The sequence below is a fragment of the Lutra lutra genome, chromosome 2 (assembly GCF_902655055.1).
Source record: "Lutra lutra chromosome 2, mLutLut1.2, whole genome shotgun sequence".
Lineage (NCBI taxonomy): Eukaryota > Metazoa > Chordata > Mammalia > Carnivora > Mustelidae > Lutra > Lutra lutra.
In genome coordinates this window covers 73,514,205-73,538,029 of record NC_062279.1, presented here as the reverse complement: position 1 = coordinate 73,538,029, position 23,825 = coordinate 73,514,205, and the positions used below count along the sequence as shown (strand labels likewise).

The 23,825-nt window shown below is 38.4% G+C and overlaps 1 protein-coding gene across 3 annotated transcripts in view; it reads left to right on the top strand.

The window, feature by feature from the left end:
• The first annotated feature begins 15,138 nt into the window (after window positions 1–15,138).
• Window positions 15,139–23,825, top strand: part of TLL1 (tolloid like 1) — a 236,586-nt gene continuing 227,899 nt past the window's right edge. For 2 of the 3 annotated variants that reach the window (XM_047717735.1, XM_047717730.1), the window contains exon 1: window positions 15,139–15,964. In XM_047717735.1, coding sequence (XP_047573691.1) covers window positions 15,796–15,964 — 169 coding nt within the window. In that variant the 5' untranslated portion in view covers window positions 15,139–15,795. The remainder of the gene's footprint in view (window positions 15,965–23,825) is intronic. The other variant, XM_047717731.1, reaches the window with a different exon arrangement.

The window sequence follows — 23,825 nt, the reverse complement described above, 5'->3', positions numbered from 1 at the left end:
GCAGTACAAAACATGAATGGAAGATTTTTCCTGCTGTGGAGGCAGCTTCTCTTAGTAGGCACTGCAGTAGGCAAGTTGGGTTTTCTACAGCAAAGTTTCAGTGTCTCATCAGAAGTAGGTGTGGTGTGGAAGAAGTAGTGACCATGACTTTGATTTCTGGATCAAAGTTAAGGGTATGTCTTCTTGAAGTCAACATTTCCAGCAAAGGCTTTTGATTCCTCCCTTTCTGATTGTAGCAAATGTGATATCTCTCTTGGCAGGCTGGTTTTACGGTCTTTTTCTGGGGTCGTTCCTACTGGATTGGAATCAAAGCTGCTTCTTCGGGTCTTCTAACATCTCTCAGAGCATATAGTTCCACCGAATTTCTTTCTGTTTAAAATAGATAGAATGGTTTTTGCTCCTACAAGTGAATTTCAGGTGTTACATGATATTGTCATAAATCTTTTCATGTTTAAAGGGATAAAAATACACCAAGGATTCAAAAATGCTTCTTTTTTTTAAAGAACTTCAGTAAAATGAACACAAAATGAAGAAGTAATTAATAAGGAAAAAGATAAATTAACTAAAGAAAGAAAATATTTTTGACTAGCCTAATAAAATAAATGAAAGCAACATTGGAAATGTACCCAATTGGAAATGACGAGAGCATGAGTTATTCAAAACAAAACTAAAAATTATAAAACACTATGTCTACATCAATGTTTGACACTGTCATGTTGAAAATCTTGACTGAACAAATGAAGTGGAGACTACAACTTTCTAAAAAAAATGAAATTATCAAATTTGATTCAAGATAAAGTAAAAACTTCAATATCCATAAAAGAATCAAGCATCTCAGAAGATAGAATATCATCTTTCTACAAAGGAATTTCCACTGATGGAAAAGTCACTCTCTCAACAATTTAAAAGAAGCAAAATCTTTCTCCAACTTATTGGCATTGTCAAGTTGAGCGCACCTTTCAATTCAGCTAGCCAACAAAAGAGATGATATAGTTACTCAAGAAGAGAGACAGGTACCCAGCATGGAATTTATGAATTATAAATTGATGTTTATTCATTATTTTTATTTACTAAAGAAGTCACACAGAGCCTATTCTATCCAGCATTGTGTTTGTGAAAGGTTGAATAAGACAGAAAAAGAAAATATAGTATGATCTTCAAAAGATTTACAGTTATTTCTTTAGTCATCATTTTATGATGATGTACCCATTTTGAATTTCCATGGCAGCCAAATAATCGGCTCCTGGGTCACTATTTTTCCATAATAAAAGCATACTTTGCTTCAGGTAAGAAATCACGTCTTTTGCATTTGACTCCCTAGAGTATGTAACAGAATGATGGTTGAATTGAGCTGGAAATAAAATAAAGTTGAATTGATTTCTCCAGTTGGTTTACTTTGTGTGTCAGTTTCTTTGGATAACAATAAAAAATGCCAATACCAAGAACAAATTCTACCATATAATCTTTATAAAGTTTCTATTGTACCATAAATTCTACCGTATAATCTTTATAAACTCAATGCTTATTTCTATCTGAGTAATTAGAGAGCTTCTGAGTGATCAAGCCTGTTTATGGTGTAAGATGACAGCCACGTGAAGATCAGGAGAGCAATCTGGATGTTGTTGGCCAGCCCCGTGCTGGTCCCCCATACCCCCTGCCCGTTGTGTAGAAGAAAATGCCTTTATCCATATCCTTTTGTATAAGGAGACAAAGCTAAGCAGTGGTGCTCCTAATGGTTGGCTGTCATGTACCTCAAGTGCTTTCTAAAGTGCTAACACTCACATACATTATAAACAACTTGTGACAACTAAAGATTCAGTCATCCAGCTCAGATCCTCAATTAGAAATGTAAAGAGAAAATTCAGGCTAAACCCAAAGAAAGTGACTCTAGCTAAGATTCTTAGTGGTTACCTGGCACTCAGGTGGATCTCCAAGGCAATAGAAGTTTCCATTATGCTAGAAATGAAGGAGTTGGACATCATCTGTGATCATTTCTGTTGCTATGCTTCTGATGATCCATGCTAACAAAGTATTATTAAAAGATTCTAATAGCTAATGTTTTAAAAATTAATACAAAATTTTGCCTGTAGGTCATATTACTCCATGTATTTGTTTAGTTGAATTATATTAGTTGATTAATTGAAATTATATTTTCAAAATTACTAATGAAAAAAATTGAAACTAGCCCCTTATTGCCAAATACAATGGAGGAAAAAAAATCTTATAAATCCCTATTTTTTTCTTAAAGTATTCTTTAGTTTAAAAACAAATTTAAAGATAATCATCATTGTACACCTGAAACTAAACATTGTGTGCCAATTATACTTCAGTTTAAAAAAACAATTTATAAGAATTTTAGGGAGCTAGATCTATAAAAATAATTTTAGGGTTTTTTAGACTAAATCCCCTATCTAAAAGAAAGAGAGAAAGAAAAGTTGATCAGAACAAAGAAGTTATAATATGGCCAAATTTAATACATTAATTGTGTGCCCTATTAATCAACTAAGAAAATATTTTGTCATTATATGTGTAGAGATGATCTAATGGAATATTTAGGACATAATGAGAATCACTCTTACACTCAAATCTCAGAAAAATTACATTTGCCATAATAACTATGTACATATACATATCTAATTTAGAGTTCTGTAATCATAGTTCAATATTAAACATATTATACATGTATGTGAGCATAAAATATTGCTGTGAATAAGCATTTATAGGCATATTTCTCAAGAAAATGACCCTGCAACAGAAATTTTAAGAGATTATCAAAAAAAGTTTGAGATTATCAATAACAAAGATGACTCCCTAATTAAGCGAAGTGAAAAAAGCCAATCTAAAAAGAGTTTATACTGTATTGTTCCATTTTTAGAAAGCTCTAGAAAATGCAGGCAAATGTGGTGGAAGAGCACAGAAAAGTGGATAAAGAAAGGATTGTGAAGAACATGGGGGAACTTTGGGTGGTGATCTGTGTATTTACTATCTTGATGGTAGTGATGGTTTCATGGGTGTGTATGTCAAAATATATCAAACTGTACATTTAAGATATGTGTACTTAATTTCCTCTCAATTACATCTCTTTTTTTATATTAAAACATTATGCTACATTTTTTTTTTATTTTTTATAAACATATAATGTGTTTTTATCCCCAGGGGTACAGGTCTGTGAATCGCCAGGTTTACACACTTCACAGCACTCACCATAGCACATACCCTCCCCAATGTCCATAACCACCCCCCGCTTCTCCCAAGCCCCCTCCCCCAGCAACCCTCAGTTTGTTTTGTGAGATTAAGAGTCACTTATGGTTTGTCTCCTTCCCAATCCCATCTTGTTTCATTTATTCTTCTCCTACCCCCTTTACCCCCCATGTTGTATCTCCACTTCCTCATATCAGGGAGATCATATGATAGTTGTCTTTCTCCGATTGACTTATTTCGCTAAGCATGATACCCTCTAGTTCCATCCATGTTATCACAAATGGCAAGATTTCATTTCTTTTGATGGCTGCATAGTATTCCATTGTGTATATATACCACATAAAACTGTTGTTTAAAAATTTGGGATTCAGTTAAATTAAATACATTTATTTAGTCTGGGGATATAAGTATTTTATAAAATAAATAAAATATAAAATAAAATATAAAATAGATTATTCATGAAATATATTTCCAAGAAAATATTTATTTGATCAAGAACATTACCTTTTTTCAGGAAGAATTTTAGATTGAACTCGTGTTTCTTGAAACATCCTTACAAATTATAGCAATAAAGAGGTATGGAGTGTTCTAATTTTTTAAGTGTGGATAAAGTTTGTAATTTCCATAGCAACTATAGTCCTGGAAAACTGAAAAACCATATATAAACGTTTTAGTGTAAAACCCATTTTAACTGCATTAATATGTTTACTGTTATCAATAATGGAAAGATTATAATACAGAAAGTTATGGAAAAATTATAATACAGAAAGTTATAGAATATATGTGAAATTTGAGAAGAAGTATAAGACTATTAGCCAAGGTAAGATCAAAGAAACAGTATTATCCATATTTATATAACAGATTAAGGCTAAAATAAGGCTGAGGAAGAAGAACAGAATTTATATGGCATCAAAGGAAGCTGAAAGGCATTTGCTTGTTCCTCTTTCATTCTCTCTCATGTTCCATATTAAAGTCCAACAACCCTGTAAAAAGTCTTCCTTTATTTCCCAAAGCAAAAGTGATCACTTTTCAGAGAATGTCTGAATTTTTCATCTGTTCATCATATAAGGTACTTATCACATTCTATGAAGTTATACCTGTCCTTCATCCTGTTAGATTGTACATTCAAAGGGCAACCATGTGCCATTCGTCCTTCTGTGCCTACACTATACTGTGAATAATAAATACATTTGACCTGAAACAACTATGCATCATTATAAAAGTTACTAGTTACCACAACTAAACTTTTTAGAATGAGCAGGATGCCAGGTGGTACACTGTGCTTTGACAATTAAGGCCATGATATATTTTCATTCATACCTCATATACTTGTTTATGCATTTATGTTTTACATTGAAATGCACTTACTTATTTGATATCTTAATTTCAGGGAATTTTACTATGCTTTATAGGATTAATTAAAGTACAGTATAATTATATACTCCATATACATACAATTTGCAAAAACTTACTGAAAAACAAATAATCAAATTGCTGTCCACTTTAAATTATTCATAACATATAGAAAAGGCACATTATTTTCTTTTTTCCTTTGATACTAGGCTTATGTTGTTATTGGACTTTTCACCATTTTCCCTTTCATTTGCATGCCTTTTAATTTTTTTCAGTGTAGTATTTGAAGGTACTTTAATGATCCCAATGTAATTCCTAGAAAACCTGAGGAAAAATTTCTTAAGGTATATATTTTTAAGTATTTTCATTCTCTCAAACCTGAATCAGTGTGTGATCTGAAAAAAGAAAAGAATATTCTATGAGACTTGCTGGAGTTCTTTTCTGTCTCTCTGAGGTTCCTATAGGGACTCAGACCAGGCGAGGAAATTTATGTTGGCTGACAACTTCTGGTTCTCACTAGAGGTCGCAGGATGTCAAAAAACTGACCAGCAAACAAGAACACAGTTGCCAAAGGTAGTCTCCACAAAGAGGAGACTTTGTACAGTCCTCTTTATACAGTCCAGGCAATGCATCAGACAGTGAGCCAATTAGAACATCAGACTTGAAAACACATTAAGGCTAATTAGCGTCCACCTCCTGCACTTTATCTGTCTTTGAAACTAAGAGCTTCAATGCCATGTGGCCTTTAAAGACCTAGAAGAATTGGATCTGAAGGATTGATATAACATTCCCCAGAGTAAATGCTTCAATATAGTTCAGGTTAGCTGATGATCAGGGTATTAGTCTTTCTTCTCTCATTTGTGAAGTGGTAGACATATTTAATTAGTATCACAATGAATATTATATATTCAACTCCTATAAAAATCATATTTCTTTAAAAGTTTTAGTTAATCACATTGCTAGAAAAAGAGGTATTACTGTCCTCTTTCTTAGCACATGTTAGTAGGTTTTACATTCAAATATATTCCTATGGTAATTTCGATTTTTAGGTTTTATTATAACAGCACTTTCAATATTCAACTTCTGATATGGATTTCATACTTTTGATTTGTCTGCCCATCATAGTAGCTAGAACTTTAACAAATCAAAATAATGTTTAAAATATATCCAAAAATCTCTCACAATTGTGGTACAAAAGTACCAATTATAAATCCTCAGGAGAACTTTTAAATGGAGCAAGCATTCTGAAAACTTATCCTGAAATGAGTGACATAGTTAAAGGATTAGTCTTATGGAAAAATATGACAATGGGGGAAAAAACAGTTTTCATCTTTGAGGGAAATTCAAAAGCCACAGGAAATCTTATAGATCAAAAAAGTTGTCATCACTTCAGCCTATAGTATTTGATGTGTGAGAGAAGAAACAACCAATTCTGCAATAAAATAAGTTCTCTTGAGCTAAATTAAAATTTATCATCACATTATTCACTTTGATGTTTATTATTTGAGGAAATTATTAAAAATAACTCAGATACTGAGATCAAAGTGGTAAATATTTAGTTAGGAGCAAGTAAGTTTTGAGGACGAGAAGAACACAAGTTAGTAACAGGTCCTACTCTGATGTTTTTTGTATAGTTAAGATTACTAGCTGGCACTTACTCTGTTTTTATGAAGAGCTTCTTGTTTCACGATAATTTTATTTATTTTTTGGGAGCATGGCGTGTGAACTGTGGCATTTATATGGTGGGTTATTATAATAAAAATGGCTAATAAAAAGTCCTACTACATATTGAATTAATTGCTCTACTAATTGCTTTCCTGTTTTACCAGTAATTAAAAGCAAACTGCTTTAGGTTCTTTGCATGTGGTCTGATGATTTCAAAAGCGTAAGTCATAAACTTTGCAGTTATTTTTAAAGCCAAACACATGACAATTTCCATTTCTCACAGCAACTGTCATTATAGAGCAAGAAAACAAAGGAGAACCAAGTAATTTTTATAGGTTATCTAGAAATGTTTATATCTTTTGTTGTTCTCTTTTGAAATTACTACAGCGTTTTATTTTGAAAGGGGGCTGTCTTTAGAAAATTGGTCTAGCAATATGATTTAATTACTTTCTGTGTCAGTGTTGGGACCCATATGAAGGAGCAGACTTTTTTCAGTCTTTCTGAAGAACAATTAAAAAAAAAAAAAAAGGGATAGCAGCCCAGTCCATCTCTCTTACAACCAGAACACTTAATAGTGAGGAGTGTGATACCAAGCAGAGCCTTACGGATGAACTGTGACCTCCTCTCACAGATGGTGGTGTTTTTAGAGGAGTGGTAATAATTTGGAAAGCACTGGGTATAACCTCCTATCGAATACATGCTAACTAAAGTAGAAAACGGAGGAAATTATCCGGAAATGTCAGCACTTTCCCTCTAGCAAAAAATTAAAGCACCACACCCATTTTCCTCTGAAATAGCTAGATAATTGAGGATGAGGGGTGCTTTCAAAACCCTGTCTGAGTAATTAGCTTTTGATAACCCAGTTCTCCTGTGTACCCTGGCAAAAGCCATGTGGATATTCTAGGGCTCTACTGATCTGTGAGACAACTGGAATCCAGTGTTCAGACAGTTGATATCCCTGCCTTCTGTTGACAGGATTTTTTTTTTTCTTTTGGGTGTCAGATGCAGAGTAAATCTGAATGAAAACTTTCCCCAGGAAGTGAGGAAGAGAAATAACATGAAGGAGACTGTCTCCTCAGAATCCCGAGGGGACGCTGTCCCCACGGCAGCGTCTCAAGATTTTTAAGGTTGGTGTTGCTAGCCTTGAACAAACTATGTTCACCTATTTTAGGGACCATTAGTTCGTGTTGTGAAAGTGCTGTGAAGATGGAAAGTAGTACATATATAAATAAACACACCTCAGATGCTTTGTATTGATTGGAAGTTGATTTTACAGGACAAAACTACTGCTGTAGTGGTTGGAAAAGTGACCCAAAGTGAGTTATAATGTCTGAAGATGGAGGCCCAGGTCATTAATTATTGCCACCTGAAAGCTCAGGGCAGCTTACGGAATAAATCTGTCCTGGCCGTGAAACCAGACCCAGAACATAATGGAGAGTTTAGAAATACAGAAAAACTAGTGTGCAAGTGCAGCTGCCTATGATGAACAGAGTTAAATAAGTTATAAAATAACCTGGTGATTTTACAATGCATCATAAAAACTGAAGTCATTCACATTGTAAATATATACCAACCAATTACCCAACAACTTTTTCTAGAGCCTGGTAGACAATGTCTGCTTTTCCAGGTTGACTCAGTTTGGCATATTGTGTTCTTATTTGCTAATTATAGGAAGGGATTTGCTTTGATAAATCTGGGCTGCTAGAAATTTATTTTAAGAAGGTAAATTAAGATTTATGGGGTATTACTGCTGTTTGGACATTCAGTTGTTTACAGGTAGGGAATGGAAAAGAGAGATGAAATACTGAACTAAACAAGTCCTGTTATGAGGAAAGGCATTCTCCTCTTTTGGTCTCCCTTCAGATCCTCTTTTTACCTGTGATTGAAAATCTTGTTTTCCCCAGCCATTCTGTAAGTGCTTTCTGAGTTTCTGATCTGATTATTGATGCTCTCATGGATAGTTGTTAGTTGTGGGTAGGAGAAGATGTGAGGACTTCCTCGGCCCTGAGCTGCTGTCAAATGTCAGGTTCCATGCTAAGTGATTTATGTACTTGATCTGTTTGCATTGCAAGATAACCGGATGACATAAGCATTCTATTTTAAAGGTAAGAAAAATTGAGCTGAGACAGGATAAATGTCCGAAGACATCTATTAATCGAGGAACAGCAAGGATGCAGAGACATTTTCTTATTCCAAGTGCTGCATTTATATTAAATATATAGATTTTTCTAATTAATCTTCACTCTTACTCTAGTATTAAATACTTCCAGTGATGGAATATTAGAATATTACTTAGATTCTTGAAATAAACTCAGTTCTAGTTTTGTCTTTTAAAAAATTATCTTGCACTCATACATTGTCAAATACGTATCTTCTGGGGTTCATGCACAGAAAATATAGGGCCTCTGTCATGGAAAAGTTCTTGGAAAAGACATGGCTTCAACTTCTCATGACTCAAATGCAGGGCAGAGTAGAGACACTTCTGTCTAGAATGTAATCTGGGGAATCAAGAGGGATACTATGCAAAATGAGGCTTGAAGAAAGGCTGGGGGCTTTAGCTGGGGCCAGAGGCTCTTGGCTACTGTTATACATGTGGTTCTCACTGCCCATCACTGGTCAGCAGGATTAGCAAGATTACCCCCAAACAGCAGATAGCTGAGGGAGCCAGTGGAGGATCAGAGGTTATGAGGTGACAGTGGTGTGTTCATGGATGATGCACTCATTCTCTTAACACTTATCTTTGTAATAGCATAAGATCAGAAGAACATTGGCAAGTGATTGACTTGGATAAAGGTCCTTATGAAGTTTGGGCATTTCTTTCTCACAAGAAGCTGATATTGCTTAATTATTTTGTTTTTAAAATTAAGTTATTCTCATTGCATTGGACATATATAGTCTGTCCTATTGAAGCCTTCAGTGCCTATTTTTTAATCTTTGTGGGAAAGAAGAATGCAATGAAGTACACATTTTATTTGATAGGGGAATTGGTAGGTAGGAAAAATGGGGAGACTTACCTCATGTTCATAATACGAAAATATGAAACTGAGGGGACAGATAATGGCCAAGTGAAGGGCATTCTAGATGCTGGTCACAGGTGTATATTATTGGGGACTTTATAAGCAACACCAGCAATGTCACCTAAATCTTTACTTCAATTTGATATGTTTTGAATTAGTGGGATTTTTCAAATAAAACTGTCCTAGCTTTATTTAATTTGTACACTGGTGTGTGTGTGTGGGTGTGAATTTCTTGTGTGACAGTGGAAAAGCTCACAGCATACAAATTTTCCCCATAGATCACTAGAAGAATGCCAATTAATAATAATAACCGCCTTTTAAAATATGCTTACACCTACCAAAAAGTACACTGCATGCATAATCTTACTTAATTCTGATTTCAACCCTATGAGGTATTTTATTCTTGTTTCAAAAACCAGGAGAGTAAAGCTAGGGAAGTAATACGCCAGAGGCAAAACAGCTGCTAGATGACAAAGACTTTTTCTGCTAGTGAAACCTATGCTCTTAACCAGTCTGTCCCTTGCCTCTCTCCAACCTTGAATGAGTTATGCTACCTTAGAATTATACCATTTAGTTCAAAGTGAAGGACAAGAATGCTCTCTTCAAATAATATATTTACAGGGGCTGGAAATAGTTTGACTTTTAAGAACTCACTTAAGATGATGATAGTAGCAAACACATACCAGAAATGCACTACCTACAGAAACTGTAAAGCACACCACACATATTAACTAACTTAATTCTTGTAATAACTCCATGAAATGTCGTTACCCTTAAGATTATCCCTGTTTTATGGATGAAGAAAGTGAGGACAGATGAGCTTAAAAAAGTGGGTTCGAAGTTACCATTACCTAGCTAGGAAGCAGAGTGTTGGAGTTCTGATTGGGGGACGATTTCGGAGCTCCATCCTTTTGTGCTTCCCTAGCTAGGTATTCTGGGGAAAACAGTGAGGATTCAGTGCAGGCCTAGAGGTCCCACAATTGAATATCTGTCGGCAGACTCAAAAGTAGTGTCCCACCAAATGAGAAATGAGATGACTTTCTTCCCTCTTACTCCATCCCATTCCCTCCATTTCCCGTTGGTGAGCTGATGCCTGAATGAAGAATGCGATCATTTCCAGATGTCGTTAGGCAATAATTTGCTTTCTGAACAAACAAGTCGGTGGTTCTTCCTGAGACTGAAATACCAAGTACGAACTTAAACAAGCGAACTACCTGAAAGTGCTAACGGTAAATAACATGCGGCTCCAGTGTCCAAACATAGCCTTTCCCCATTGCGCTCCTGGAAATGAGAGTGAGTGATAAGTAAGCAAGAGAGGCAACAGACTGAGGTTTGCTGTGCGGAAGGGGCAAAAAGGTTGTTGTCCACAGAGAGCGTGAGGTTTTAAGGGGACTTAGGAATTAAATTAGATCAGTGTTTACCAAACATCAGTTAACCTTCATGTGCCACCTTTCTTATTGACTTAATTTCATAAAGCAAGTAACTTGTTTTTTTTAACCTAAGTGGCATGAGAAACATATGCAATTGCAAATTTGTTAATAATTAATTTTAGTAATATATGTATATACATATGTATATATAATATATGTATATATATACATATATTATATATACATATGTATATACATATACACACATATGTACCTGTTCTTTTTTTTTTTTTTTTAAAGAAGTTTATCACTATGTTAACTAAAATGATCTCATATGGTATCGGGAGTTTTACCACACCTTAGGACATTGAAGTAGAATTAAGAGATGCTATATTGCTTTGCTCAGGGCTGAGAAAGAGAGAGAGAGAGAGACCCTAAGAGGAAAGAAGGTAAGATACAGCATTATGTGCACTGTAGATGGTCACATATGAATGGGGTGAAAGAAAGAGTTAAAAGGTCTGGAGTGGATAAAAGCCATAACAACAAAGGGGATCTCTGTCCCCCACAGTGAGGATATGCTAGAGAAGAACGTAGTGCAGCAAACGAGCAAGTACCAAGGAATAACGAGAGACTCTTAGGTCAGTGGGCTGTACTCAGACCAGAATCCACTGCAGGAGGAAGGTTTTTTTTTATTATTATTATTTTTTTTTCATTTCCTGGGGGAGGTGTATGTCTTTTTCTTAACAAACAAACAAACACCTTCTGTAACACTTTTGTTGTGAAGCAAATACTACCTTCTGTTCACTTTTTCATTCTGTCTCTGACACTATATTTGTTACTTAGGAAACAACAATAAAGACAGATTTTGATTGAATGTAGTGTCATCCTAATTACCAAGAGTTGGGAGCATCCTGAAATAGTGACATATGAGATAATGTGATATAAAAAATCATAGAATGTTCAATTAAAAATGTGGAAGTCAGAGGCCATTTAGGTCCTGAGAATCATCTTCTCATTTAAAAATATTTAATTGAGATGTATATAATTTAGCTCAGATGAACAGTAGCATTAGTACAAATCAGGAGTTTTTTTAAGCTTTGAAGTAATAGTTTGAACCATATGAAATTGTCAGTATTTGCTGTTTTTAATCTGCAGATAAGACAATTTCATAGGAATCAGTCTCTCTATAAATACTGTTGGTTAACAGGTTAATAGTTTCTACTTTAGACAAGGGGGAATGAGACAAAGGGAGAGACAGAAACACATTTTATTCCATTCTCATCTGAATTATCATTTTTTAAAACAAGGGCCATGAGAGGGATATATTCATGTATTACTTGGTTTCATAACAAAAAACAATAACAACTAGCTTTTCACAAAATGGCTAGATTAAAAAAAATAGACATTTCTTCTTTCTTCCTTTCTTTCTCTCTCTCTCTCTTTCTTTCTTTCAAAGTGAGGCACCTGGGTGGCTCATTTGTTAAGTGTCTGCTTTAGGCTCAGGTCATGATCCTAGGGTCCTGGAATAGAGCTCCTCATCTGGCTCCCTGCTCAGTAGAGAGTCTACTTCTCCCTCTGCCCCTCCCCTTGCTTATCCTCTTGCATGTGTTCTCTCCCTCTCTCAAATAAATCCTTTTTTTTTTTTTTTAAGATTTATTTATTTACTTGAGAAAGAACATGAGTGGGAGGGACAGAGGGAGAGGGAGAGAGAAAGGGAGAGAGCATGGGGGAGCAAGAGGGGGAGAGAATGAAAGAGCATGGGGAGGGGGCAGAGGGAAAGGGAGAGCGGGGAGAGAGAGGGAGGGAGGAGGGAAGGGGCAGAGGGAGAGGGAGAGAGAAAGGGAGAAATTGCAGGGTGTGGAGAAGCAGCAGAGGGAGAGGGAGAGAATCTCAAGCGGATTCCTCCTGAGTGCAGAGTAGAGCCGGGCTCCATCTCAGGACCCTGAGATCCTGACCTGATCTCATATATTATATAAGGGTCAGATGCTTAACCATTGCGCCCTCTAGGCGCCTCCAAAATACACATTTCTAATTCACATTATCCACAGAGCAAGTTTATTTTAATTATTGGGATAGCAGACTAGAGTTACCTATTGCTTCAACTCTCTTGGTGGTTTTATTCCCTGAATTGCTGGGGGTTGAGGTGGTCATGCTACAGGTGGTAAGGTGGTCAGAAGCAGCTGCCAACTAGAAGTCAAGGTTACTTCAGCACATCTTACTAAAGCAATCAATCACCTCTTTTTATCTTCCTGAGGAGATTAGATTCACATACTGCACACGTTTTTGGCTACGTTCTGACTGAGCCTTCAACTCTTTGCTCATATGCATTTTCTTGTTTTTTGTTTTCTTTAAATTCTTGCAAATTTATGTTTTTTTAATAGACAGGGCAAAATCTACGGTTAGTTTGCAATCATAGCAACTACAGAAATAAAAGTTAAAGGTAGGTATTTTATTACTGTAGAGTTAGATTTAATAAATATTTTAAAATTATGTAAGTAAATCAGGGATTGAGGCCTAGGATATTGTGGTGTAAATGACTAGTCTCCACAGCTATTTTAGCCATAAAGAAACATTTCTATATTTTGATTTGAGGTTTTACTATGTCAATCATTCTAAATCTAGAATGTAAATTTATAAAAGCAATGATAAGTTCTGTAAGGAATCCATAATAGGCACCATTATATAAGGAAGCAGATGTCCCTATATGTTACTATTTTTTTTTCCAGGAAAAATGAATGAACATACTAATTCCTACAAAATCAGTGATGCTTAGAAAATCACCAGGTACAAAGTCTTGCAAACTTACCTTTGGTAAAATAGTCTAAGGAGATACTTGCAGTCCTTTGGATTAACAAGGGACATTTTCAAGGTTTGGGGATAGTAAGTAGGATGGTTTCAGCAGCTCAAGAGCAAGAATCTTCTAAAGGAAAGTTGCATTTTCTGGGCTTTCAGATGGGGTAAGCAGAATACATTCTTGTTTAGCCCTGCACTAGAGCAACACCATTATTAATTATGCAAACCTTTTTTTTTTTTTTTTTTTGGATGGGTAAAAGAACTTGACAATGACTCAGCAAGAGATTTCAAAACCAAATACCTCTACCTACTTATTGAACATGTTCTTTTCAGATCTGCTCTCTGTTCTGTGACCTGGGGTTACAAGTTTGAGATCTACAGAAGGAAGGCTTCATTACTGCATTGACCTCTGAGAAAGCCCCAGCTTTGCCAGGAATATCAAATCAGTCCTACCTAGTCCTCCCATCCTTTTAGTCTTAGTTTAAGTGGGAAATAGATGACACTTCTTCAAGTTTAGCCTCCAATTTTTCTTTAACAACCATAAAACCTGGTCAAATCCCCTAAGCTAACTGAGTCTACCCTGTCAAAAGTATGTTATGGATGGAAGGGTGGTTACTTTCCTATTTTCCTCTAGATGATACTGTATACTGATGGTTACTTGGAAAAGGGGGACACTTCAATGTTAAATAAAGATGTAAAGGCAACAAGATTTTTTTACAAGTCCCTGCTAAAATGACAGTTCAAGATTTAGTTGGAAAAGGCAAGTCTCCCAATCACCAGTCTGGGGGAGGAGAAGTCCTCTCACCTATTTTGGAAACTACTTGCAGATGTGGGGAAACCACTGAATTGCTCACAACAGGGGTTTTGCAGAGATTTCCTCTGATTTTTTTTCCTCCCCAATTTCCCACAACCTGTGTTTGTCTTGTGTCTGCTAGGCTGACATGTGGTTTACCTCGCTGATCCTGCTGCCAGGTTTTACACGCTCTCCTCAGAAGTAAAACAACTGAAGCCGAAGGATACTGAGCAACTCCGGGCATGGGCGCCAGAACTGTCACAGAAAATTTGCTTCCCGAGTATTCCTTCCAACTTCCCTTCCTGCGCCCACGTGAGCCATAGCGCCAGCCCATCAGCAAGGTCTTAGTGTTTCCTGCTGCTGCAATCTGTAACTTGATTTTGGATTTTTTTTTTTTAATTGCAGTTCTGGGGATCTTACTTCTTAGCAAAACTTTGTTGGTTGGGGGACTTTTAAAGCAGTCTATTTCCTTAGCCAAGTCACGAAGGCTCAGACACTTTTCCTCCATGCCCGGGCTGCACTAAGGTTAAACCGCAGCAAAGGAAAGAAACACACACCCGCTGTTTATTTGGGGGGAGGGGAAGTAAAGGTTTGCAGCTAAGTTATCACGATCCCTCGCCTCACCCCCGGTCTGGCACTCTTGGCTGACACGTACATCATCTATTAAATGTTGTTCGCGGACGCAGATACATAATATATTCATTTTTATCTTTAGTAAAATATAAATGGAATTGTCAGCGCGCTCCTGTCTGTTTGTTTGTATAAGGCTATCAAAAGAAGTCAGAGAGGAGGCTGTGGCCCGGATCCTGACCCTGATTGTATGAATAAGTAAGCAGGATGCAAGTGATTGGGTTAGATGCTGCGAAGATTTTTTTTTTTTTTTTCAAGTTAGGAAGAGGGTAAAAAGACGGGGTGGGGGGGGGCAGGCAAACGGTGCATCCCCAAAACCTCACACTTTTGCTCTTTTCAGTCAGTTGCTCTGCTGGCTTCTGCAGGCTTCTAAGGTCTCGCGGCAGAGAAATGCCTGCCCCCCACCCCCTTCCTCGGTCTCCCCTTTCAGTTCAGATGTGCTGATGTGCAGACCGGATTCATCTTCCCCGAGCGGCGGCGGCGGCGGCGGGCGCAGGCGGCGGCGGCAGCTCGCGCTCTACCTCCGGGTCCGGGCAGCGGCGGGGGCGCGGCGCGGGAGCCGGAGCTTCGGTGGCAGCTGAGCCGGCGGGGCGCCGCTCGCCCAGCCGCGGCCGCGGGAAGTTCGGCCGCTAGAAGGACGACCTGGCAGGCAGCGAGCGCCCGCTCCGCCAGAGCCGAGTTTGCCCGCAGCTGCCCCTCCCCGTCTCCGGGAGCCGAGCTCCTCACCTGCCCTCCGCCCACCCGCAGGCCCCTAGCCAACTTCTTTCTGCAACTGGGGGGTAACAGGCACTTCTTGCCCTCTCTACTGTCCCGACGGCACCCGTATGTCTCCGGACACCTGAACACCCCAGTGTCGCTGAGGAGCCTCCCGGCAGGGAGGGGAGCACCGGTTCCCTTCGCGCCGCACATCAGCGCGGACCGCGGACGTCTCACCTCCCGGTCCCGTCCCTTCCTTTTCCTCCAGGGGAGGAGGATGGGGTTGGAAACGCTTCCCCCGAGGATGCTCGTGTGGCTGGTGGCCTCGGGGATTGTTTTCTACGGGGAGCTTTGGGTCTGCGCTGGACTCGATTATGACTACACTTTTGATGGGAACGAAGAGGATAAAGCGGAGACGATAGACTACAAGGACCCTTGTAAAGCCGGTAAGTGCCTCTCCACGTCGGGACTGTGGCGTGCGGGGGGCTGCCGCGCTGGATTTCCGAGGGCTGGCGGTGGGAGCTCACCTGTTTCCTTCTCTCTCTCACCAGCCCCTCCGTCGCTCCATCCTTGCCCTCCTTTCCTTCTCCTCCCCACCCCCAAGTGGCAGTCGCCACGGCCCGAGTTGACTGGAGTTCTGTGCTAGTGGGATCGCATGCCAAGCTCCCGGCTCCCAGTTTGGGAAAAATGTCCAGAGTTCGGATTCCCTTCCCCTCCCCCAGCAAAATGGAATAAGCCGTAAACACAGCTGGCTTGCCGTGGGTTTTAAATACCAGCACTCAGCGGGCTATATGCATCTGGAGGGGACTACACCTCCTCTTTGTTCCAGGGTGCGGTTCCCCAATGTTTGCCTGAGACCGAGTTGGTTAGAGTTCCCCAAAAGATGGGCGGGGATGGAATTGCCACCTTGGGACACCTTTGCTCCCTTTTTTGCCAGGGATCTCAAGTGTGGGATCCAGGCGAGAAGAGTATTGTGACGACCTTGGAAACTCCCACGCTAGATGGAATTCAAATGCTTTTGCCCATTTAAAATAAACCTTAAAAAAAAAAAAAAAAGCTCCAAGTTGTTACCCCATCTAAACTTGCGCCTTCCTTCCTGTGTACACCCCCTGGGAACTGCAGTTTGACCTGCACGGCCTGAAGCTCAGCTTCTCCTCGTCCGTCCGGGATCCGCCCGGGACCTTCCCCTCTCCCCCGCGCGTCCAGCGCCTCAGCGGGTCTCCCCTCCCGCTCGGGGCGGTGCTTCCCTCTCGCCGCCTCAGGTCGCAGCCGCACGTGCCGCAGCCGGTGACCACGTGAGCCAGTGTCCCGGGACTCCGGGGGCCTCCAGGTTCCTGGCCCTGCGGACTTGAGGTTGAGGTGAACCGAATTCATAGTGGACTCACGACTGACTTCGGAAGGAAGGTTACAAGGGTTGTTGGGGCCGACTTCACAGAGTTGTTTGTACGCTAAAGGCACGTTCTGTCCCGTCTCTAGAGGTGTGGGCTTTGGCGAAGCAGAGGGGAAGGGAGTGGGCAAAGCGTTCAGAGTTCCTCCGTGTCTGTGGATTCTGTGCGGGCTGGGTCGGGATGTGACTGCGATTTCTTTCCCTTTCATAGCTAGGTAAACCTGACTGAACCTTTCTTGATCCCAAAGGAAGGAGAAGTGCACACGGTGAAGGAAAATGCTGGAAATTCCCTTGTTAATTTGTACCGTTGATGACACATTGCTTTGACCAGGGGCGTATGAGTGTCTGCGCACGTTATCAGATCTTTCTTCATGCGCGCTTACTGGAGATGGTTATGCAAAACTTAGGGTAGCTTAGTAGAAACTGGTCAGTCTGGAACTCGGGATTCTGATTTAGTTCTATTTTGTTTATAAGTTTCCTCCTCTCACCTTTAACACTCAGTCTATCCCACCAGAAGTTTCTCGGGCCTTCCCTGATGGTTTGTGGAACAAGACACCTTTCTGCTGTGATGGATGACTAGTGGCTGGACAACCAGAATTCAGTACCATACAACTCCCCAAACATACTTTTTACTGAGGAATTAATTTTGAATCATGTTTGCAACTGGGTGAAAATTGTGTATTTTCTTGTTTTAGGTAAAGTAATGACGTGGTATTTCTAAAAATTGTCTAGGAAAACATCTATTCTGAGGTTCTCTTGTATGAAAGATGCGACCAGCTATTAATATGAAAAAAACGGTGCATATGTATACATTGGCCTGATTTCAGGAAAATACAGTTTTCTATACAGATTCAAGAGAAAGTTTATGCTTTTTAAAAATCATTAATTTCAAATATGAATATAAGAAGTGTCAAAAACTAGCTAGTACCATTTCAGAAAGTATGTTTTTAAGGCTTATCTTATATTAGAAATTGTCCAGAATAAGGATCTGTGAGCATAACTAGTTTTTTTCTATTTAAGAATGTTTTCAATTTTAAAATTTAAGTGGTTGCACCATGTGTATTGAAATCTGCCTCAAGCATGAATGTTTATTATCCTCAGCAAATAAACATCTAGGGCAAGAAAAAAAAACTTTAAGCGCATTTAAGTTTTGCTTTTCCTTTAATACTGGTTTATTTTAGAGCATAACCTTTGAGTACAAGAGGCATACCTGTGTCTATGTGTATATTGTATGTGTATAATGAAAGAGAAATAAGAATGACCCAAGCAGAAAGCCGAGAAAGTTATCTAAAATCTGAGATCACTTTTTAAATGATCAACCCTGCTTTTTAAATTTAGTGACATGAACGGTTTTAATTTGCCATCTTGGCTAAAGAGTGGCAATTTTTTTTTTTTTTTGTGGCCTCCCTTTTGGCACTGTATAAGACAAGTAAAATTTGTAATAACAGGAAAAAAAATAAATAGCACATTGAACTCCCAAAATAAGAGTCAAATAAAGGTCACTAAAATAAGAAATATGAGGATGGATCTGTAAAAGAAGGCCACACAAAAGCCAGAGAGGGTGCTCTCGAGATTCTGGGGCACCTTTGATCTGCCCTTTCCAAAGAACAGAGTGGAGGGCATGGGCCATAAAGTGTCCTTTCTGAACTTCTTTTATAGCTTTATAGATTTTAAGCACTTTTTAGTACATTATTTTAGATCAACACACAGCCCAATATGGTGAAACTTGTTAATCTTCCCATTACACAGATAGGAAAACAGATGATCCCCAAGGTCAAATGGTTGTTAAGATTAACCAGAACTTGATTTGAAGTCTCCTGTCAGCAAAATCTGGCATGCAATTAGGTACATAGATAGATAAAATAATGACGTTGTATCCTTAGCTGGCCTTTTGGAGGCCTTCCTTGAAATGCAAACAATAGAAATTAGTCCAGGTTTACCTAGAATCTAGACCAATAGAAATGCAGGGACTTTCATATCTGATAAGCACGAAATGACTAAGAAGACAGTTTCACCTTTTCCAAACCCAATTACAATATAAAGTCTTTGAAGATAGGTATCATACCTGCTTTTTAATGTTTATCCCAGTAATAGATTACCACTGTTGGCACTAGTTAGTTCTCAATTCCTTCTCAGTATCTATAGACTATAAATATTAATCTTCATCCCTTATCTACAAATTTCTATTTTAACCAGTAATGTTACCCAAGAAGAAATATTCTTAATATAAATTGTTAAAACTGTGCCATTCTTAATATACTTGTGAAATACTATAATTTTTATACCTATGAGAACTCTAATTTCAAGTTCATGAAACTATTGGACAGAAAGGAAGCCTTGTGTTAATTGAACTTTCACTTAGAAAACCATTTTGGTATAAGTGAAAGTAGGTAAGTTAGTGCAGTGTAACTTTAGATATATTTATATAGTCAAATCCATTAGGACAGAATTTAGGTAATTAATCTCTCTCTATATATAGATAAACACAAAGATGCAGATAATTCAAAGAGATATCTGATTGTCTTTCTTCAGCATAGTACATAGCCACCTGAGTGTGCAATCTTACTCTCTCTAGTTCAGTTCCCTTCCTAAGGGACCCTGGGAAGCTGATGCTGCAGGAAGTCATTCCAGAACAAAGACTAAGGTATCCTGTTTCAGTGTTGTACTGCTCCAAAAGGTGTTAATCAGAGTATTAATATCTGGAAGAGCCTGGGCAAATTTGGTGTGCAAGGTAATCTCTCAGATTTGTCTGGAGATTACCTGGAAAAGCAGAGACCCAATAAACCAAGTCTGTATTCCCTACTTCCCCTCCCTTCCTTCTTTTCTCTTTTTGTATTTAAGGGGATATCAGGAAAGCTCAGGCAATTGAAAATAGAATATGTAATAAAGAGGACTGAAGAATTTAATGTTTTGAATGATGGGGAGAGGCTGAGGAGACCGATGCCGTAAAATGTTTGTCCAGAAGCTTGTCCTTATCCCTTTGGATAAGTATGAACACCTTGAAAAAAACCCTTTCTATCCTGAATCTTCTGAGTAAATGTCTCCTTTTCCTGGAAAAAATCCAAACATGATTAAAGGTCAGTGACTTGCAAGGTTAAATTTACCTTTAGAGTGGCATATGCAGGCCTGTTTACCTAGAAATAGGCTTTTGGCTTCCTAAACGATTCTTCTTTCTGCTGTTCTTTATATTCAGGGGCCCAGTGTCCTAGTATACTAATTCTTGGGATGATTTTCACAAGTTTATAATCTCTTGGTAAGATCTTCTCATTCTTTTGATCCTCAGCACTGTCTTTTCTAGCTTCAGCGTCAGCCTCCTAGGTATGATGTTTTAGAATTTGATGTTCAACCCTGTGTTGACTTTATTCTTTCATGATATTAAATATTGAAACATATATTTCTTGGTCAGCACCTCTGTTGGTTGCCAAACCCTCATGTTAAAAATGCATTTCATACAGTGGCTTCTCTTCACCAGCTCCTCTTCTCTTAGTTTTCATTACTCAGAGCTTGTTTTTTTCTGTTTTTCTTTTTCCTCCTCCTGCTTCTTATGCCAACTTGGAAGTGGCCAAAGTAAGTTTTTGCAGAAGGGTTGGAGAAACATTATATTCTATATAATCAAATTCTGTTCATCATTTGCCAATAGTGGTTCTGTAGCCCTTGTTGTGAGGGTCCATGTCCATTTTTGGCCCATAAATGGCAGTTCCTGTTACTAGGTATGAATTAGATAGACTATTTTTTTCTTAAATATATCCCTCAGTTTAAGAAAATATATTTTCTTAAATATAGAGTCAGCCAGCTTTCAAGCTCCTTTTTGTTTGTTGATTTACACAGTCTCCTGAGATCTTCCCATTTTTGGCCTCCAGTGAGGGTTCTGTCATTTGCAAGTTGAAAATCTAGCTGGAAGCCCTTCATTCAGGCAGTTCGGGTAGTAATTAATGGAATCTTTATGATTTCTAGCTCAGTAGGTGGTGTTTGAGTCCTCCCTTCCCTGTTTAGGCCTCCTTGGTCTATAGTGGGACAGTTAAACGTGTGTAAGAGCCTCACAAAGGCTTTTTGAGAAAGTTAGTGTATAATTCCACACTTTTAGTCTTGCCATCATGATAGCTCACTTTTCTATGAAAACCTAATGTATGCCATGTATGGCTTCTTCTACAGAAACCATATTGTCTCCCCTATGGTATATGTAAGAATCTTATTTTTGTGTATCTTAGCAGCTTCCCCTGATTTAAAACTTAGTGTCATTTGTCTGTAGTTAACATCATATTTTTGTAAACCTTAAGAATATTAGTCACATTAATGATCTCTTAGGCCTCTTCATCAGTGAGTGTATTAGACAGAGATTAGCCTTTAAATTTTTCTAGAACTCAGGTAGATGATAACAGGTGCTAGTGATTTACCATCATTACCTTTTGTCTCTTTAGAATATTATCTATTGTTTTTAATATCACCTTAGACCCATCTGCTTAAAATATTTAAAACTAGGACCTCCCTAAGCTTTTCTAAGAATGCTTAGAAAAGATAGAGGTAAATAATCCATTTAAAATGAGGCCTTGCACATCCTGCTGGGACCATCTGGTGTCTGGGGAGGTGGGGGAAGGGGGCTGTGCTGCTCCCCTGAACTGTAGGAGAGCCCCCTGCAGCATCTTGAGCCCATAGCTAGGTCTGGGCCAGGCCAAGGTTCAGGTGCCTGTAAAGGTTTTGGGGAATGTAGGATATCCTCTACTGGGGGAATTTTGAGGCCTCTTACAGTTCTTTAATATTCTGAGATCTGGAATTAATCCTGGGCTTATCCTTCCTAAATGAAGGAGTGAAGAGTCCTCTCCGTAGCCCTGGATCCGTTGGAATGATTTAGCCATATGGCTTTAGTGGTTTATTTCCTTTAGTTATCTATTAAATAATGATGCTTAGGGAGGAACATTAAAAAAATATATATATAGCCTTAAAGCTATGGAATGAATTGCATAGAATGTGTTTTTTCCCAGAAAGTAGGAGGGAGGGAATACCTTGGTTATTTATTTAGTTCTTGCCATTGTCAGCCCTGAAAATGGGATATTGACTATTAGATTTGAGACATTGTGTGTTGGCTAATGGAATGCTTGTTTTGTCAGCTCTTTACAAAATGTGTGCTAATCCTGTCAGGCTGTTTTAAGGAGCTCAGCTATATATTTGTATTAAGAAGTATTGTAAATTAGGTGTTAATTGAAATCTAGAAAGTGAACCAAGAAGGCATTTGTCTTACTCAGCTCTTCTCTTGCAATTTACATTTAGAATTTGAGCTAAACTATTTGCTATGGACCATATTTTTAAAAAACCAAAAATGAAAAAATACAACACTTTCTTGATTGCTAATAGTTGTAAAAAGTTGAAACCATGCATTAAGAAGGCCAGAAGTACTCTCACATGTGTTATTTTTCCCAAACAAAATCTAATGTGGTATATTTTAGTATCCTACTCAAAGCATGCACCTTAATGTTAAAAAAAAAAATTTCAACAGTTTTTAACACACTACACCATTTTACAAATCAGGGGAGTTATGTGGGGATGGAGTCACAAAGCATATATTTACTATGGCATTTGATGTCTTTCCTGTGTTGTGAACTTCCTATTAATGACAATTTTTGTGTTGGGGAAGACAGGAGGTATAGGAGGGTACAAGAGTTTCTTCATTCTTTACATTTCTCATCTGCATTAAACTGTTAGCACATGGACTGGGTACCACAGGGACTCCTCGAATGGCCCCTGGCCTGGTAGCCGATCTCAGCATTTTTGAACTCTTTTCTTTGGCCATGCGAAAGATTTGAAGTGTTTATCAGGATAATCTCTATTCTTGAGCAACATTGAGAACCCCATTGGCATCAGTTCTGTGGCCTAGTGATATTGAAAGGATGGCACTCCATTCCTCTGGGCTCATCTTTCTGATCACAAATACCTAGTAGATGAGAGTTTATGATATTTTGTGTTTTGTTTTCAGATTATTGTGTTGTTAAGTATACCTCATATGTAGAAGTCAAACTTTTGAAATAAACTAAGGAAGAACATCACACATAACTAGAAAACAGCCACATGGATAACTTTTTAGAGAATGAATTCTTAGACCCCCATAGGTCTCACCCAACTGGGAATTGCCTTTGTGACTTATGTAAAAATAACATAGTTCCTATTTTCACATTAAACATTTTAAATGATCTCTTATCTTCACCATGTCTCCATCAATTAATATTTTTGTTAGCCCTTTTGGACACATGAGGAAACAGACTCAGAAAGATTCAGGGGCTGGGCTGTCATGGCATTTGCTAAGTGGTGAGAACTTGAACCCAGGTTCTGTATTTCAGATGCCTTTCTTTCTTTGAATCACCTGCACTGGCTCCTCAGCCAGTACAAATATATTAAGACTAGAAATTGATGTGATGGTGTTATGCCACGGGCATCTATCCATTGTGGCAAATGATTTTCTTTAGTGAGGATACGTCTTGCCTTCAACATTCTTGCATTTATGATCCATCTACTAATTTGTCAGGGGGCCAATATTTTCCATTGCATGAACTATAATATAGGGCAGACCATTGTCCCTTTCAAAAGAGTGTTGTCTAAGTGTGGAAGGTTGCAAATGAAATGCCCAATTATGTATGGGATAAATAAAAATGCCCATCACTAGTTTTAATAGAGTTAGAGAAATATGTGAGTGCTAAGTAGTGTCAGGGAAACACTGCTGCCCGTTGTCCCAAGTATTTAATTGTGACAGCAGGGTTTTCATGTTGAGTAAGGCAGAGGCTGAGTTAGATTTGAGCAGAATTCCGTCATTAGTGTCCCGTTCTTGGCACAGGCTCTGAAGTTCTGTGTGGTATGTGTTAAATTGTTTCACACTTTAGATTTGCTGTCTGAGTATTCATTCAATGCATGATTTTGAGCCCATAAAGAGTGTG